The 16520-nt window shown below is 36.0% G+C and overlaps 1 protein-coding gene across 1 annotated transcript in view; it reads left to right on the top strand.

Moving 5' to 3' along the window:
* LOC149211428 (DNA polymerase alpha catalytic subunit-like) overlaps nt 1-16520 on the top strand; it is a 233586-nt gene that overhangs the window by 62002 nt on the left and 155064 nt on the right. The window contains exon 6 of the mRNA XM_089388389.1: nt 10256-10320. Coding sequence (XP_089244515.1) covers nt 10256-10320 — 65 coding nt within the window. The remainder of the gene's footprint in view (nt 1-10255; nt 10321-16520) is intronic.

The raw sequence follows: 16520 nt of genomic DNA, 5'->3' as shown, positions 1-16520 counted from the left end.
AAAATACAAGTACAGGGATAATTATGAAGACCGATCTTAGTTACATTTTCCAATATTCTCTTGCATGTGTTAAGGGTTGGTTCAAGCTGTCAACAATGCCCCTCCTCCCAAATCAATTTCCTTTTGACAATGGTTGCATACTATTTTACAGTTAGTGAATTGGCAATGCTCCCATGTTGAATCCTTCTTCTCTTTAGGGGCCTTGGCATTTCTTTTACCAACAATAACTATTTTGCAAAAAAAATTCTAGGATATTTTAATTTCAAGGGAAAAACATGTTATTATAAAGCAAATTATGGTTATATGAATAACATTAAACTTTTACATACCTTCACATGTTCCAAGTTATCCCAAGAAACTCTTTGATTCAACATTCCAAATCAGCCCAAGAAGCACTTCAAACTAGCAGGAAGAATGCTATTGAATGAAGATTAACACTCACTTAAACATTCACTAGCTAAAAAATTATGAAGTGATCACGTGAAGGCATGAGACATTTTTTCCCTTGGGGGGGTGTGTTATTGAATAGAAAGGGGAGGGATTTGGAATTAAGTTCAGGGTTTTCATCTTTAATTTATTATAAGTTTATGTATTTTTAATTCGTTCAAGTGGGGCTTCCGTGCCTTGGCACAACATTCCATGGAATTGGCCATTTTTTATTGGAACCACTGGTTTTTGGTTGAAAAAGTTTCAAAACTAATATGACTAATTGGTTTGGTCAATATTGGGATGGTTTTGAAAACCCTAATGCCAACTCATCTCTAATCAACTTATCACAACTCATCAAAAGGGCTCAAGAATAAAGACTTGCAACAAGGTAATTATATGGCCATGGTACTTACAAACCTTCAATGTCAAGTGATGAACTTCATAATGTTGAGTATGTTGCCGCTTGAATCCACACTTGGGATGTCGTGGAGAAATCTTTAACTCCACTTGGTGCGGTATTGGGGGCAAGTTTTGAGTTGAGTTGTTGCCCCTCAAATCTCAACTTCTCTGTTTAGGTTAACTCCTAGCGAAGCCAAAGGGGGTGGACCATGCAAAAATTGCCAAGGCTTAACAAATCTATGCTAGACAAGTTAAGTTCTAGGAGTTAATTATAATTATCAAAGATACATCCAAATCAAATCAATATATAAATAAGAGCAAATGAATTCAAAGTATCAATTTCATGAGCATAATAACAATAACCATATCTATAAGTAGCGATATTGCAACAATGGAGAAGATGGAACAAAAGTAGACCAGTGCCAAATATAAAGTACTTGCAAAAGTAAGTATTCCAAGTGAAAAAGATGACTTTGAAAGTAAAGCTTGGAAATAAATGCTCAAAAGTTAAATGCTTTAAAAGTAAATATGGCAATAACGACAAACAAGTACAAAAATGCTCAGTATGTACTATGAAGTACTTAGAAATGTAAATACTTGAAGGGAGAGTACTTGGAGCAATATACTTTGTTAAACAAGATGTATGTATTTGAAATAATGACAATTATCCAAAATAGATAAACTTTGTAAAATAAGAGGGAAAATGAGACAAGGATTCAAGTACCAATGTTGCAAGATAAATGTAGATGAATTTGTTCTTGATTTATTTTAAATTAGTTTTCCAATCAGTTAGTTGCAAATTGAACAAGTTTCAACTCAACTCTTTCCCTAGCCTTGGCCTCATCGGGGCCTCGATATTAGAATAAAAAGTCTTAGGGGGAAGAGGGTCCCTAAGTTACTACTTCAACCAACAAAGCTGGAGGTGGATTAATTATTGCAAAAGAGATAATCTAACTATTGAAAAATTAAATCTAATCTGGAGAATTATCTTGAAATGAAAATTAACCAACTATTTTAGTGACAAGAAAAAATAATCATTCAAGCACAACAAGAGACACTTTGCCAAATGGGGAAGGGGGATGCTTAGAGGAAAAACTTTTCTAACTCCCAAGAAAAATGATTTTTTTTTAGATCTCCCTTATATAATGCGGGATAGAGAGAAATAGTCTACAATAAATACCTTTCAGAAAAGAGATTTGAAGAAATGTTTTGGAGAGGGAGAGAGCTTACAACAAGATTCCCTCAAAGAGGTCAAATTCTCTTCTCCAAAAACTACAAATTAAAATAACTTTTGAGGAGTTACAATGAATCTTTTGAAAACCCCAAAATAGATCCTTCTTTACGAAATTACAATTTCTTGAAAGATCCTTTAATGAAGAAAACCCTTTGAAGGGGTTTTACAAGGCACAAATGGTGTTTTTAAAATCAATGATCCAATGGTAGTTTTTCTAGTGCCTTATATTCTTCCACCAACACTCCTCTTGGCCTGCCACAAGTTTGCAAGAGATCAACAAGATAATTAGTTTGGAAATGCTAAAAAATGATCAAAACTAATTAAGGTCACTACCATAGAAAGGACAAAAATTTCTAAGTTTAAAAGATTAGATTGATATTTTTGCTAAGGAATAACCAAGTAAATTGGTCTTTCTTAGCAAAATAGATTGCTGTCAGGACAACGGTCCAAATAGGGGCCTAAATGCATGATTTTCAATGAAGAGCAAAGAGAAATATCAAGAAATTTGAAGTCGTAGGTGAATGAGTGAAATGTGAGCCTTGGTGGCTAGGATTTTCAAAAGTTGGGCACAATTTGCCAACAAATCAACAAACATGCAAGGTGAAGGATGCTAAAACAAACTTTGGACAATTGTAATGTTAATACAAAATCTTGATAAAAAAATCTCTAGACAAATTCTAAATTAAATGAATGAAACTCCTACTTTAGAGCAAGCAAGAATAATTAAGTTTAATCAACTTTTTCTTTGCTGATTTGTGATTGCTAGGACAATCACAAATACAAGTCTTCAATTCACTAGGTATGACAATATAATGCTTGAGAATAGGACCAAGAATGATGATATACTTTATGAGAAAGAAGTGAGAGAGAACGGTTCTTTGAAAGCCCTTTTGAACCCTTTGAAAGTCCTTGATATTGGTGAAAATAATGCTTCAAAAAAGATGTTTGAAGATGGCTGGTCCAATCGAGGACTTCCCCAACTCCAAGCTTGAGGAACCTGTATCACACTTGAATCTTGCTCAAATTATTAGTAAGATAGGTGGAACATGCACAATGAACAAAGTAAGCATGCTATTCAACCTAGAAATGCATACAATACTAGATCATATAATGCAAGATGATAAGAAGATAGCAAATAATTGTTATCTTCTCTTTTGGGCAACAATACCCCTATCAAGGCCCGAGTTACCAACTTGAACAATTAAATTGAACAACTCAACAAGTTATGTCAATAAATGAACCAAGCAAACCACACAAGATGCTAGATCATGGACCTCCAAAATCTTGTTTTATTATTAATAATATAGCAGAATTACAATAAATTTTACCCAAACTCTCAAGCTTTCATCCTCTTTAGAATGAGAGCAAATGGGTAAATATATTGAGTTTTGGGAGAGGTCCCAAGACGTAGGACAAGGGGAAGAAGGGTACTGCAACTTCAACAGAGGTGGAGCAATTTGCTTCACAGTTTGACCAAGACTTTGCATTTATTACTTCTACATCTAGTAGGATTGCATCATCTGATGTGTGGTACATAGACAACGGAGCTTCCTGCCATATGACAGGTAAACGAGAGTTCTTTTCAGAGCTTGTAGAGAGGGCACTTGATATTGAGATTGTATTAGGAGATGACTGCACTGTGAGAGGTGTTGGTGTGGGGATTGTGACTTTTGAGAGGGAGTCTTTGCCTCCTTTGAAGGTCATGGATGTTTTGTATGTTCTAAAGATGAAGAAGAACTTGATTTTAGTGTTTGCTATGGAGAAGGGGTTTGACGTCACTTTCTCAAGAGGTTAGGTATTGATGCATCCTAGGGGAGCTTCCATCACTTTGGCCAAAGTGATTGGAGTCTGCTCTGGGAAACTATACAGGTTCAACTTTCATTCGGCAGGAGCATTAGTGAGTAGCACATCTAGTAGCACGCACACTAGTACCACCAACAGTGGACATTTGTGTGAGTTATGGCATCAGAGGATGGCGCATATGCATCATGGAGCTTTGAGAGTACCGAGGGAGATCACTATTGGAGTTCCTAATTTCTTGAAATGGGTTGGCAGATCCATCAGATGGATGTGAAGACCGCATTTTTGAACGAAGTTATAGAGGAGGAGGTGTATGTTGAGCAACCACAGGGCTTTGAGGTACTTGGGCGGGAGACCCATGTACGCCGGTTGAGGCGAGCACTTTACGGACTTAAGCAAGCTCTGAGAGCTTGGTATTCGAGGATTGATACTTACAGCAGATGGGTTTCACAAAGAGTTATGCAAATCCGAACCTATACTACATTGTTGTAGGGGATGATCCTCTCATTCTTGTGTTTTTATGTTGATGATTTGTTCATTATTGGGGCAAAGAGACTGATTAGTGGTTGCAAGGAGGATCTTGCTATGGAGTTCGAGATGGACATTGCGTTGATGCGTTATTTTTTGGGGCTTGAGGTGTGGTAGGAGGAGGGGCATAGCTTTCTGGGGCAAGGGCAGTATGCTATGGATGTGTTGAGCAGATTTCACATGGTAGACTGTAGACCCATGTCTACACCTATGATCACCAACTGGAAGAAGCTTCACACTTCAGATTCTAGTTTGGTGGATCCCACATTGTATAGACAACTTATTGGGTCCTTGATGTATTTGGTCAACACTAGGAGAGATATATACTTTGTAGTGAACACACTTACCCAGTTCATGGTTGAGTGCAAGAAGGTGCATTGGGTAGCTGCAAAGCACATTCTATGCTACGTGCATGGGACTGTTGATTATGGTCTGGACTATAGGCGAGGAGATGGAGTGAGGTTGGCAGGTTACACAGATTCAGATTGGGCAAGCAAGCTATGTTGTGGTTCAGTTGAAAGCAAAAGTTAGTTGCTTTGAGCTCTTTTGAGGTTGAGTATATGGCTGCTAGCTAGCCTAGTTGTGAGGCCATTTGGCTTTGCAAGTTGTTGTATGGCCTATTTGATTAGGAGTTGAGACCGATGGTTATTCACTGTGATAATCAGAGTTGCATTAAACTCACAGAGAATCCAGTGTTTCATGACAGGTCAAAACACATTGACATCAGATATCATTTCATTATGGAGTATGTTCAGAAGGGGGCAATGAAGTTGGAGTATATATCAATAGATGAGCAAGTGGCCGATGTTCTCACGAAGTCTTTGCCAAGAGGCAGGCATGTCCATTTCAGGGACAAAATGGGTGTGGTGAGAAACACTTTCCTCGGTAAGAGGGAGTGTTGATTTTTAATGTATCTTGGACACGTGGTTTCCCATGGATTAGTCTCTGCTTAGGGAAAAGTGTCCAAAATAATTCTTTTCCTAAGTGTGACTTTATAAGTGGTAAAGTTACTGCTAAATTATAAAGTGAAAAGTGACTTTAGACAAAGTACAATCTGGGCACTTTATTTTGGTGGGTGAGTTAAAAAATAGAAAATGAGAGTTAAATGCACATTTATTCTCATCCCTTGATCTAAATGAATTGTAGAAATTTCTGTTTTCCCACCCCGGTTTTCAGTTTCTCCTTATTTCTCCCATGTAGTTAAATGCCCATTCCCATAACCATACATTTAACAAACTGAAAAAAATAAATATTGCTGAAAACACAAATTCTGGAAATTTTTCAGAATGCTGGAAATTGCAGAATTAAAAATCAGCAATCAAAAACAGCCATTAAAACACATTAAAACACTGATATTTTTGGTCAACTTGACACTGGGAAAACCCCCTACAACTCTTGGGGAAAACAGTTTGAGAGCTCTTCTTTATTTCTGAAAATTGCCTTTTTACAGTGAGAATTATTCAGCAAAAAATCAGCAAGCAAATTTACAACTTATCTCCTTTCTCGTGCCTCACAGCAATTTGGAAATTACAGCAAACAGGACAACAATAAATGCTGTACGGCCTTTGTTTTGTGTGCAGAAAAATCAGCAAACTGCTCTTCGATTTTTGTGCAAAAATCTGCCTTTCACTATGTGCTGAATCAGCTGTACAAATCTGCTCAACTGCTGCCTTGGAATGTGTGCCAAGCTGCTGTCTCCTTCTCCTCCCTGCTCAGAAATCTCTCTTGCTCTCTTGCTCTCCTTCTCCCAATCTGCTCATGAAAGAATGAATGACCTTTTCCTCCTTTTCCTCCTTTAATATAACTCCAAGTGACTTTTGGGTGATCTCTAAATCCAATGGCTGAAATAGATTTAGATCAATGGCTGAGATTAAATGCTCATTTAAATCTCACTTTCTATTTTTTAATTCACCCCACTTTAATAAAGATCCACTCAGTCATTTATTTCCAAAGCCACTTTTCTTTTCTAATTTTTCATTGACTTTATAAAATTCACTTTGAAATTAGACTTAATAACTTTATCACTTAAAGTCACTTTTAAATTAGATTTAACTTTATAAAATTATAAAGTCACTTTAGGAGAAAAATAAAATTCTTTTGGACACTTTTCCCTAGGCCAAAGATCAAAGCCTAAGGGAACCACCTGTCCTCCGGTACCAAATTTCAACATAAATCTGAGCCATTAGATCTTAGGGTTGCCCGAAAGTCATTTAGGAAAACAAAAGGGGGAAAATAAAAGAGTGACCGCATTCATTCTTCATGAGTATATTGGAGAAAGGAGGATGAGAGCTAGAGAAAAGTTTTGAAGGAGAAATTTGTTGCAGCAAGCTGAAGGAGTGATTTCTAGGCAAAGATGGGCATGAAAATCAAGGTTTAGAAGACAGCATAAGGTACAATACGAACAACATTGAATGCTGTGAGTTGCACGCCATTGGAGAGAAGTTTTTGAATGTTTTTTGAAAAAAATCTGTACATTCTGTATAAAACAATCCGTACAATCGTATCGATACAGTCATATTTGTACAACACATATTTTTAGCTTCAAGTAGGCATGAAAATCGAGGCAATGTGGGCACAATTTTCAAGGGGTTTTGGGCTGGAGAGATAAGTTGTGTTTTGCTGTTTTGTTTTGTCTGCAAATGTATTTTTCCTGAACTTGAAAGATAAATAAATTTGAAGAGCTCTCTAATAGGTTTTCCTCTGAGAAGATTGAAGGGGTTTTGCCTCGGTCTAAGTTGACCAAAATTCTGTGTGTATTTTTATGTGTGTTGCTGGTGTCATTATGTCCATATTTATTTTCAGCATGTGTTGACAGTCCCATAGTTTTAATCTGAAAATTTCATTTCGAGAATTCTCTATGTTGAATGTATGTTCATGGGAAAGGGCATTTAACTGAATGGGAGTGATAAGGTGAAATTAAACCGGGTTGGGATTGTTGGAGACTTTTTTTAATCGTCAAATTTCAACATTTAGGCAAGGTCACATAGATGTGCTTGCTTCTACTATAGAATTGCTTATCAATCTAGATCAGTTGGAAGATTCCCATCACTATGCTTCTCTTTTTGGCTTTTGATGTTAGGAGAGCTTCTCTGGATTATGAAAATTCCAATATGGAATCCTATTGCAACAACTGATATTATTTCTCCTAATTGTTAATTAATTTAACAATTTATTTGCTACGACAAATATTGAAATAAACACACTATAACCTTCACAAATAAAATCCCGTTGAAAAATAATGCGCTGGAAATTGAGAAATCCTAGCACACACACATAAAATATGAAACAATTATTTTTGGACAAATGTCCCATGAAAAACCCAACTTGGGAAAACTGGTGTAGCAGTGAGGGTTTTTATTATTATGCGGCAGTGAAAATCTGAGTACAATTTGGAAGCCTGAAACTGACAATTCACATCAAGAAAATTTGAGCAAAATCATTGAGGGGAATTTACCCTTCCTCCACAAGCAATCCCGACACAACTTGCCTACAGAAAACTCAACCTTCTGAAGCTTCTGCGTCAACCTCTACACAGTCACTATGATGTCTAGCCTCTGACTGGTCTTTTGCTGTTGAGAAATTCGTCTCTCTAGCCTTCTGGAACCTTTGCGTGATCTTTGAATCTGAGAACAATTTTCTCTCTAGCAAATTGAATTACCCTCTTTGAAGCTATTGCACAAAGCTCTGCACTGCCTCAGGATCACTGTCCCTGCCCCTTTCTCACTGCTTGGATCTCTGGCTCTCAACGACAAGTGATTGCTGCTACTATAGAAATTGATTTGCTATGAAATCGAACTGCTCAAGTGTCTTTTCCATCACCACATTGACCTCCTCTTATAATCCACTGTTGGAGCACCAACGACCAAGATTAAAACATAATCGATGGCTAGAATCATCTCTGGATTGATCTATATGAGTTTCTATACTATTCTCTCCTTATCTCAATTAATATTGATTAATTAACCATATTTCCGAAGTGGTTAACAATCTAATTGAGACACTTCTAGGTGGAATTTGCAGAAATAATTTTTGGGTTTTGGAGATCTCATGTATTCTAGCTGCTCCACCAAATTTCGTGGTTAGAACACATTCGATGCTACAAAAACTAACATTGATCGCTCTGAGCCTCTCCTGGAATTAGTTGGACAAGCTCACTCATTCTTGGGCATTTCCCAAAGGATAATAGTAGGTTTGCATCGATATTTTTATAATGGTTGTTGAAGACAATGATTTTACTGATTCTTGCTACATATTTTTCAGCTGTGTTTACTCGGGACTTCTTTTAAATATATAATTTCAAAGTAGATGTAGAGTGATAAGCATGCATTGATAGAAGTGTCCCACAACATGATATTGTGTGTTTAGGGCATCTTAAAGGTATTAAAAGAATTATCTTTTAGGGGCACATAATACAAATGCCTACATATAATATCTGTGAATATTGTATTGCAGTTATTGGTAATTATTCTCTTATCTTTGCATAATATTTGTCTTCTGTAAATTATCGACGACAAATACTGAATAAAAAGACAACCACAATCTCACCAAAAATTAATCGTAGGAATTGAGAAAATATCACACAAAAATTGGACAATGATATTTTTGGACAAGTTGTCCATGGAAAAGCCCTAGTGTTGGAAAAGTTAAAACCATTTATGTAGATGAGGATTTATATTATTTCTTTAGCAAATCAAGGATTACATAAATTGCTTGCCTATAACTAGCAAGGCTTCAACATTTTTTCTTATCTTCACAACTAACGAAATCGATTCGGGAAATCGATATTTTCCCTTTGCAAATCCACTCGACCTCTTCTAGCCTATTCACACCTACTCCAACAACTTGTATTGGCAAATTGAAAAATACAAATTGGCAATTTGGCCACCCATAAACTTGCATTGCCTCCAGCAAATCAATCTTGTGATTAATATTGCCTCCATCAATTCGAGTAACCAACTCACTTTGCCTCCAAAATATGGCTTCAACAGCTGGAAACAAAAAGAGGCTATGGTAATTTGCATTGCCTAAATCGACCTTCCTCTTGCAGAATAATTCGGCTTGCTCCTTACTCTCAGAAAAGTAGAATCATTGTGAGGAATTTCTCTCTAAATTCTCTCTTCAATTTCTCCTGCTGAAAACCCTGCTGCTAGCATCTCCCACACTATCACTATGACCTTGCTATCAATGAAAATCTGTTGTTCAAATAATCTCCAAAGGCCTCATCGATCTCCTCTTATAATCTCTCATTGATGAATCAACAACGACGATCTAACTCCAATCGATGGCTAAGATTAATTTGACTTCCCCAAATCACTTTCTAGAAGTCACTAGAGCAAAATCGATTTGTCTTAATTAATCGTGATTAATTAACACATTTCCCTATGTTAGACTTAGGAAAATTCCAATTAAAATTGGTTAGTTAATTCCAATTAAGACTTTATATATATATATATATATATATTTGTTTGTTTGTTCTTTTTGGGCATTAGAGATAATCAATCCACTTGTGTTCCTAGCCTCATAGACACCATTTGAGACTAGAACACCTATTCGAGTTACTAAAACTAACAATAACATCTATGTTAGCCTAGGTTTCTTGTGTATAAAGCATCTTTTGTCATTTCATTGCCATGGTAGCTATCTAAATGTTTTGCAGTTGTAATACCGAAGTTGATTTGATAGATACTAGTTTTGGATGTCCAAAGTAATTTTATAATTATTAGCTTATTTGCTTGGGCAAATTTTAAGGCCTTCTTATTGCAAATACCAACAAACTTGAGTGCCAATTTTAAATGGTTTCTATGTTGTATGAAGTTTGAACCATGGACATTTTTACTAAATCACACTAATTTTTCATTGTTGTAGGATCCACCTCTTCCGGCTGATTTTAAAGGAAATCATTTCTCTGCTCTATTTGGTACTCACTCCAGGTTTGCAGCTTACTTTGTTATCCCATGGAAAGCATTGCTCAATCATTTAGTGATTAAGAGTATCTACGTTGCATCTTTTGTGGCAATAAAAGGATTTAATGTGCTTTTTCTTCGAACATTTTACAAAATGCCATTTCCTACATTATTATGGTTTCATTATCATTATCTTTTAATTGGTAGCATTTTGTGAGTAACATTTGCTAAGTTTTAATGGGAGAATTTGGTTAGTCATTGCTAATATTACTTTGCGTATCAATATATGTCAGAATAAAATTTATTTTTTCGTTAAATTGGTTGATTGTATGCAATATCTTACAATATTTAATTTATGATTGTTCTGTGATAGCAATGTGACACTCTCCTTTGAAGGTTCAATTGTACTTGTGAACAGTTGTGGGTAATATTACCTTAATGTTTTTAAATAAATGCCTCTATCTGTTCCCATTTCCTTCATCATTTTAACCATTAATTGAGGGATGAGGAAACTTTGCTTAATAAATAATTTAATTTAATCTTTAATGATCAATTATAACTTATAAATGAGCAATGAAATAAGGTCCTTTATATATTGCATCTAGAAAGTAAGTTTTATTCATTTTTTAAAATTCTTTCCAAGATGTTACGATTAGTGACCCATATGCGTATGTTATAAGCAAGGCTTTGTAGGGCCATGTCTTCTTGGGTGGGGTGGCTGTTTTTTATATTTTATTAAAGGAGAACAATTACCTACCATATCTCGACATCTCAAATTATGGGGATTCCACTTCCACTTTCTTAATTGTTCCTAGCAAGTAGGGAATTACTCATAGATTGAGACCACAACTGCCCCTTTAAGGGCTTGTAGGTGTCCCTTGAGAGGCATCTCCAAGTAACCCTTGTGCCTTGGAAAAGTGGTCATGCTAGTTTTAGCACATAAATTCATACCCCAGAAAAGTGAGTGACTTGATGAACTTGTGGAAAATTTAGTGTAACATTTAGAACAATTTGCCCAATAGTGGTGAGACATGCAAATTCTTCTCTCCGTTTGGGATGGTGCTTGCCAACCCTAGGGGTATGTCCCTAGATTTGCATGCACTATTTTCCCTATATATTTGCAAAGTAAACACATCGAAACAACAAAAAAAAAGGTATCCTTTGGCAAGTGACCAAGTTGACAAAGGGGTTATAACATTTTTGTAAATAGTGATGGAATTTTCTTCAACTTTAGCTTCGGATAATGAAAGAAAATCAAGGAGAAAAACACTTGATGGCAGATCTTTTTACCAAAATAAAGCTCAAGAACTTCTAAAAATTGCATAAGAAGCTATCAAACATTGTCAAGCTTTGAAAGTTAGAGTCTAGACAAAAGCACGACACAACTTTATTCTACATATACCAAAAGGTTGATTGCACCAAAGGAATAGGTACAAAACCAATACATTGATGTTTTCCTGCACAAGAATGTAAAAGCTAGAAAGAGGAGAGAAAGCAAAAGATAATATGATGCGGTTGAAGAAGATCTAACCTCGAGATGATACCCCACAATTGCCTTTAATCACCCTTTCCTCCTATGCGCATTAGAGAATGAGAGAGGTTAAATTCCTCATGCAAGGAGAATTTATTGAGAAATCCATGGAGTGGGGTAGTTAAACAATTTCTCTTATTATAACATTATCTTGGGATGTTTATTATTATTATTAGTTCTTTTGAATTATCTTTTCTTATCATCAAGACTAATGCCAAGCAACAAATAAAAGAGAACACAAGATGTAGGCACGCTGCCAAGGGCAAAACCCCTCTTTAGGGGAGAACCCAGTCAAAATTATTCCTTCAATAGATTCAAGATGAGATGACCAAGATCCTTACAATTAGACTCGAGACTTCTCCATCAAGTCATCCTCCTTTCATTGTTTTTGCATATCATGATCTATGCCACTATGTTAGCTTCAAAATGTGTTTGCACCGAGACATCATCCTTATAATACCACCGAGACCTTCACACTGTAGGATCACCAAACTGATGTCACCGTGATATTGAAGTCATTGTGATAACTTCCGAACTGAGGTCACTGTAGTGGCACTGAACTGAAATGGCACCCAAATTGTGAGACTGTAGTAGCACAGAGTCATGTGTCATATCACTGAAATTGTGATTACTGTGGAAGCATCAAACTGTAATAACACCGAACTGTGTTTGCATAACACTGAACTGTGGAAGCATAAATATCCTATCCGAGTTCCCTGTAATGACACTAAATCGTCTGCATTATTCGAACTTGTTATCTCTGTTATAGCACTGAAAACTTATTCTCTGAAATCCGAACTTGTATTGTGTTGTAATGCGAAGATCATAGGCTTGTATATATAGTGGTATGTCCATCCTAAATGAGATGACATGAATCATGAAGAGATGTGTCTTTGTATTTAGGCCGACATGATATTATTTGAGGTAAGCTGACTTGATGAGGATTCTTTCAACAACAAGGAGACTTTGACTTGATGGAGGAGTCTTCACAAATTGACTTTGACAATAACCTAAAGCCTACAATGGAGGCTTGACCTATACATTTGACCCAAGCATGAAACCCATGCTTTAACAAGTCAATTCAATTAATAATACAAATTTCTTTTGCTTTCTTTTGACAAATATATTACATTTTGATTTCAAGTACAATTATGAAGACCGAACCTAGTTGCATTCTTCAACACTCCCTCTTAGAGGTACATAGAATCATAGAGGTACATGGAAGATCTCAAAACACATCATTTGCAAAGAAGTTTAGGCACTGCAATGCCATGGACTAGATTCTTGACCAGGGCAATCTTTCCATTGGTCTCTCAACAATTTAGGCACTGCAATGCCACAAAATAGATTCCTGACTAGAGCAATCTATACGGGTGGGACTAAGATGGACTCAAGCATTCAACCTTCCTAGTTACCATGAGGCTTACTTGCTAACCATCAACCCAGGGACCTAGGTGCGTATCCATGTTCAGAGCTCTACGACCCACGCCACCCTCCCTACTTAGGGACCTAGACATCAACACAAAGTGTCGACCAAATGTCCTCCTAGTGAATGCTTCACTCATAAAGCCTCTCCTTGATCCAACAGATCAAGGAAAACAAATCTCTCCTGATTTAAACTGATCGATAACCAACATGCTATCAAAACCTTCAAGAGATAAACACAACCCCAATCAATAATATACTTTCATATATTCCTCAATAAACACAAACCTTCAGGGTTTTCCTTATGTTTCTTCTCAACACGGTAGGCCTATCAATTGAATCTTTCCTTTTCAACTTCACATATGGCAGCATATCCTTCAAAATTCATTCTCCGATCTAAACTATTCTCTTCCTCTCAACTAGGGAGACTTTCTCTATCCAAGCTCCCTCTTAATCCAGGGAGATGAGCTTCTTATTTTCGACAAAGAAGAATCTTTCGTGGCTTCCATTCATCTCATCAAGAGTTATCATTAACATCACCATTCATATCATGCTTATCACACCAACTTTTCTTTCAATCATCTTCACCATCTTGAAGATTGTGTACCTGCACAACTTAGATAACCAAAACTATAGAAGCATGAAGTTAGCCATATCAAAATCTTATAATAATGGGAACATTTTACAAACATAATCAGCAAGAGACTATACTTCACTGCTTCAACATCTTGCCCACGTTTATAAATAATTTTTCTTTTATTTCTTATCACATCATGACTCAAATACAATTATGAAGATCGATACTAGTTACATTTCTTAACACTCCCTCTTAACTAGGGAGGTATTCATAATTGTTCAATTGGTACAAGGTTGACTGCAATTTGAAATGTTTCAAGAAGAGTACAACAACATATGCAATGCTAGGGATACCCTAATTTCCAAGGTATCTTCCCAAGAGGGACTAAGGTGTCATCAAGGCAACTACAACTATATGTACCATCGGGCTACATCCTTAGTATCAATCCAATAGGATATAGATACCATCTAGGCCTCCATGCCCTGACACCAACCCTTACAGGGATCTAGGCATCAACACTAAACTGAAGCTCCACAAGATATCCTCCCTCACTGGGATCTAGACATCAACTGGGATCTCAATACTAACCAGGCCAAGATGTCCACCCAAGTACCATCATACAGGCAGTTTTATGGTACTCATCTCTCCCTTTCAACCAAATTAGAGATATCCACCAATTCGAGCATGCTCCTAAAATAAACTAACTTCTTGTTGGGAAGAGATTTCGTAAACACTTCAACTACTTATTCATCTGTTGGCATGTATTGTAACTTCACGACCTTAACCAATACTAGTACTTTTCATCAATATAAAATGCAGGGTCCTCAACCATTTTGATGCTTCTTAGGTTATCACAACATCCAAACACATCATGATGGAAACTTCATTCTTCAACTTCTCCAGCAACACCAAACTCAACCTCAACACTTTCCAAAACATCAATTCTTGCTCACAACCTAATCAATCACGAATAACAATTTGTAGTGCTGTCACAATATGCCCTCTCTTTATAACTAGGGAGATAAACACTTTCTTTATCTAAGCTTCTTCTCTACTAGGGGAAAAATCCATTAATAACTCATCCACATAAGCTCTTTCTTTTGCATTATCGTATCATCGAAGAACTTCAACCTTTCAGAACATCATGCCTTCTATCTTCACACGTAAACAAGGTCATTGATTAATCAACAATGTAAACTTCAATGTTATCAAGATTTTTATAGCTCCCTCTTTTTGTCATGCTCAACATCATCATCAAGTATAAGGTAGGTAAGCATCTTCAACATCTTTGAAGATTATGTACTTGCAAATCTTCAACAACAAATATAACCAAGTACAAATATATATGAAGTCAACTTTGTCAAAATAATGGGAGTATCTAGTGTTATTCAAACTTCGAATAGAAAATCAATCTTTAGATATACAAAACCTAAACCTAGTTAGGTTTACAATTAACAAGGATTACACTTTTTAGATTTTCACAACAATCTTTGCTAGGGTTTTGTCAAACCCTAGATTCCATTACCAAAACTAAACTTTAGACATCAACAACTAATTTCAATCATAGTGAAAGCATTTTACATCTTAGGGTTTCTAGAATCTTACATCAATCTCTACTAGGGTTTTGTTGTAAACCCTAGATATAATCATCAAAACTTTAATATTAGACATGCAACAACTAGACCAAGTTAGGGTTTCAATCATACGAAAGCATATACACTTAGGGATTCATTCCTAGGTTATTACAAGGGTTTTGTCATAAACCCTAATTTATCAAACCCTAAAGAGCTAGGGCTTCATCATATGTTCTAAATGTCATTAACAAGCGCTAAAAGCTAGGGATTTTATAGTGAACCCTAAAGGTTAGGGTTTTACCAAAGTGAGCAAATGATAGATAGTACGATAAGGGTTGATTTAATTTGAAGATCAATCACCCTAACAAATAAGAATCTTTATATTTCGAAACCCCAGGCAAGAGAGAGTGAGTAATACAAAGCAAACTTTTTAAAATGACTATACCTTCTTATATGATAAAGACTTGCTATAAGTCTTGTAAACTTACACATACCTTGAGTTGCTCCTTTTACAAACCTTGTAGGGTTTCTTATTGAAGGGTTCTCGATGCTTCTTTCTTCTTTTGAAGTCTCCCGTTGAATCTAACCATAATCTTTATTGCAAGCATTCCTTTTAGAGTATACTTGCAAACATTCCTTCTAAGGAAAACATAAGAAAAAGTATTATAATCGACAAAGAATGAAGCTGGATATATAGAGGAAACCAACAAGGAAATAAGAACATGATACTTATCTTTTGTGAAAAAGTGGGGAAGCTCCCTCTTGATCTTACATTAACCTAGTCTTGTGAGGTTTTTCTTTACTTCATCAAAACAAGTCAAGAACAAAAGCATATTAATTTTATAAACCCTAGAAATAAAAAAGATTGATCCTAGGGACGAACATAAGAGAAACTCTACAAGAAGTAAAGCAATAACCTATACTATAGGTGAAGGATATATGAGACTTAATAGAATAAGTCTTTGACTTCAGAATCCTTTGCTTTTGACTTCTTTGGAGGATTATCATTAGTAGCAACTGTAGCTTGTTCCCCTTCTCTCTTTTTGTTCTTAGGATTATTGGGCCATTGATTCTTATAATGTCCCATCTTGTGACAATGATAGCATTCTATTTTGGAGAG

This window comes from Pinus tabuliformis, chromosome 1_1, assembly GCF_031772625.1.
Source record: "Pinus tabuliformis cultivar Carrire ecotype Pingquan chromosome 1_1, CPIR1, whole genome shotgun sequence".
Classification (NCBI taxonomy): Eukaryota; Viridiplantae; Streptophyta; class Pinopsida; order Pinales; family Pinaceae; genus Pinus; species Pinus tabuliformis.
The sequence above is the reverse complement of the archived record's forward strand: the minus strand, read 5'-3'. Positions and strand labels throughout refer to the sequence as shown.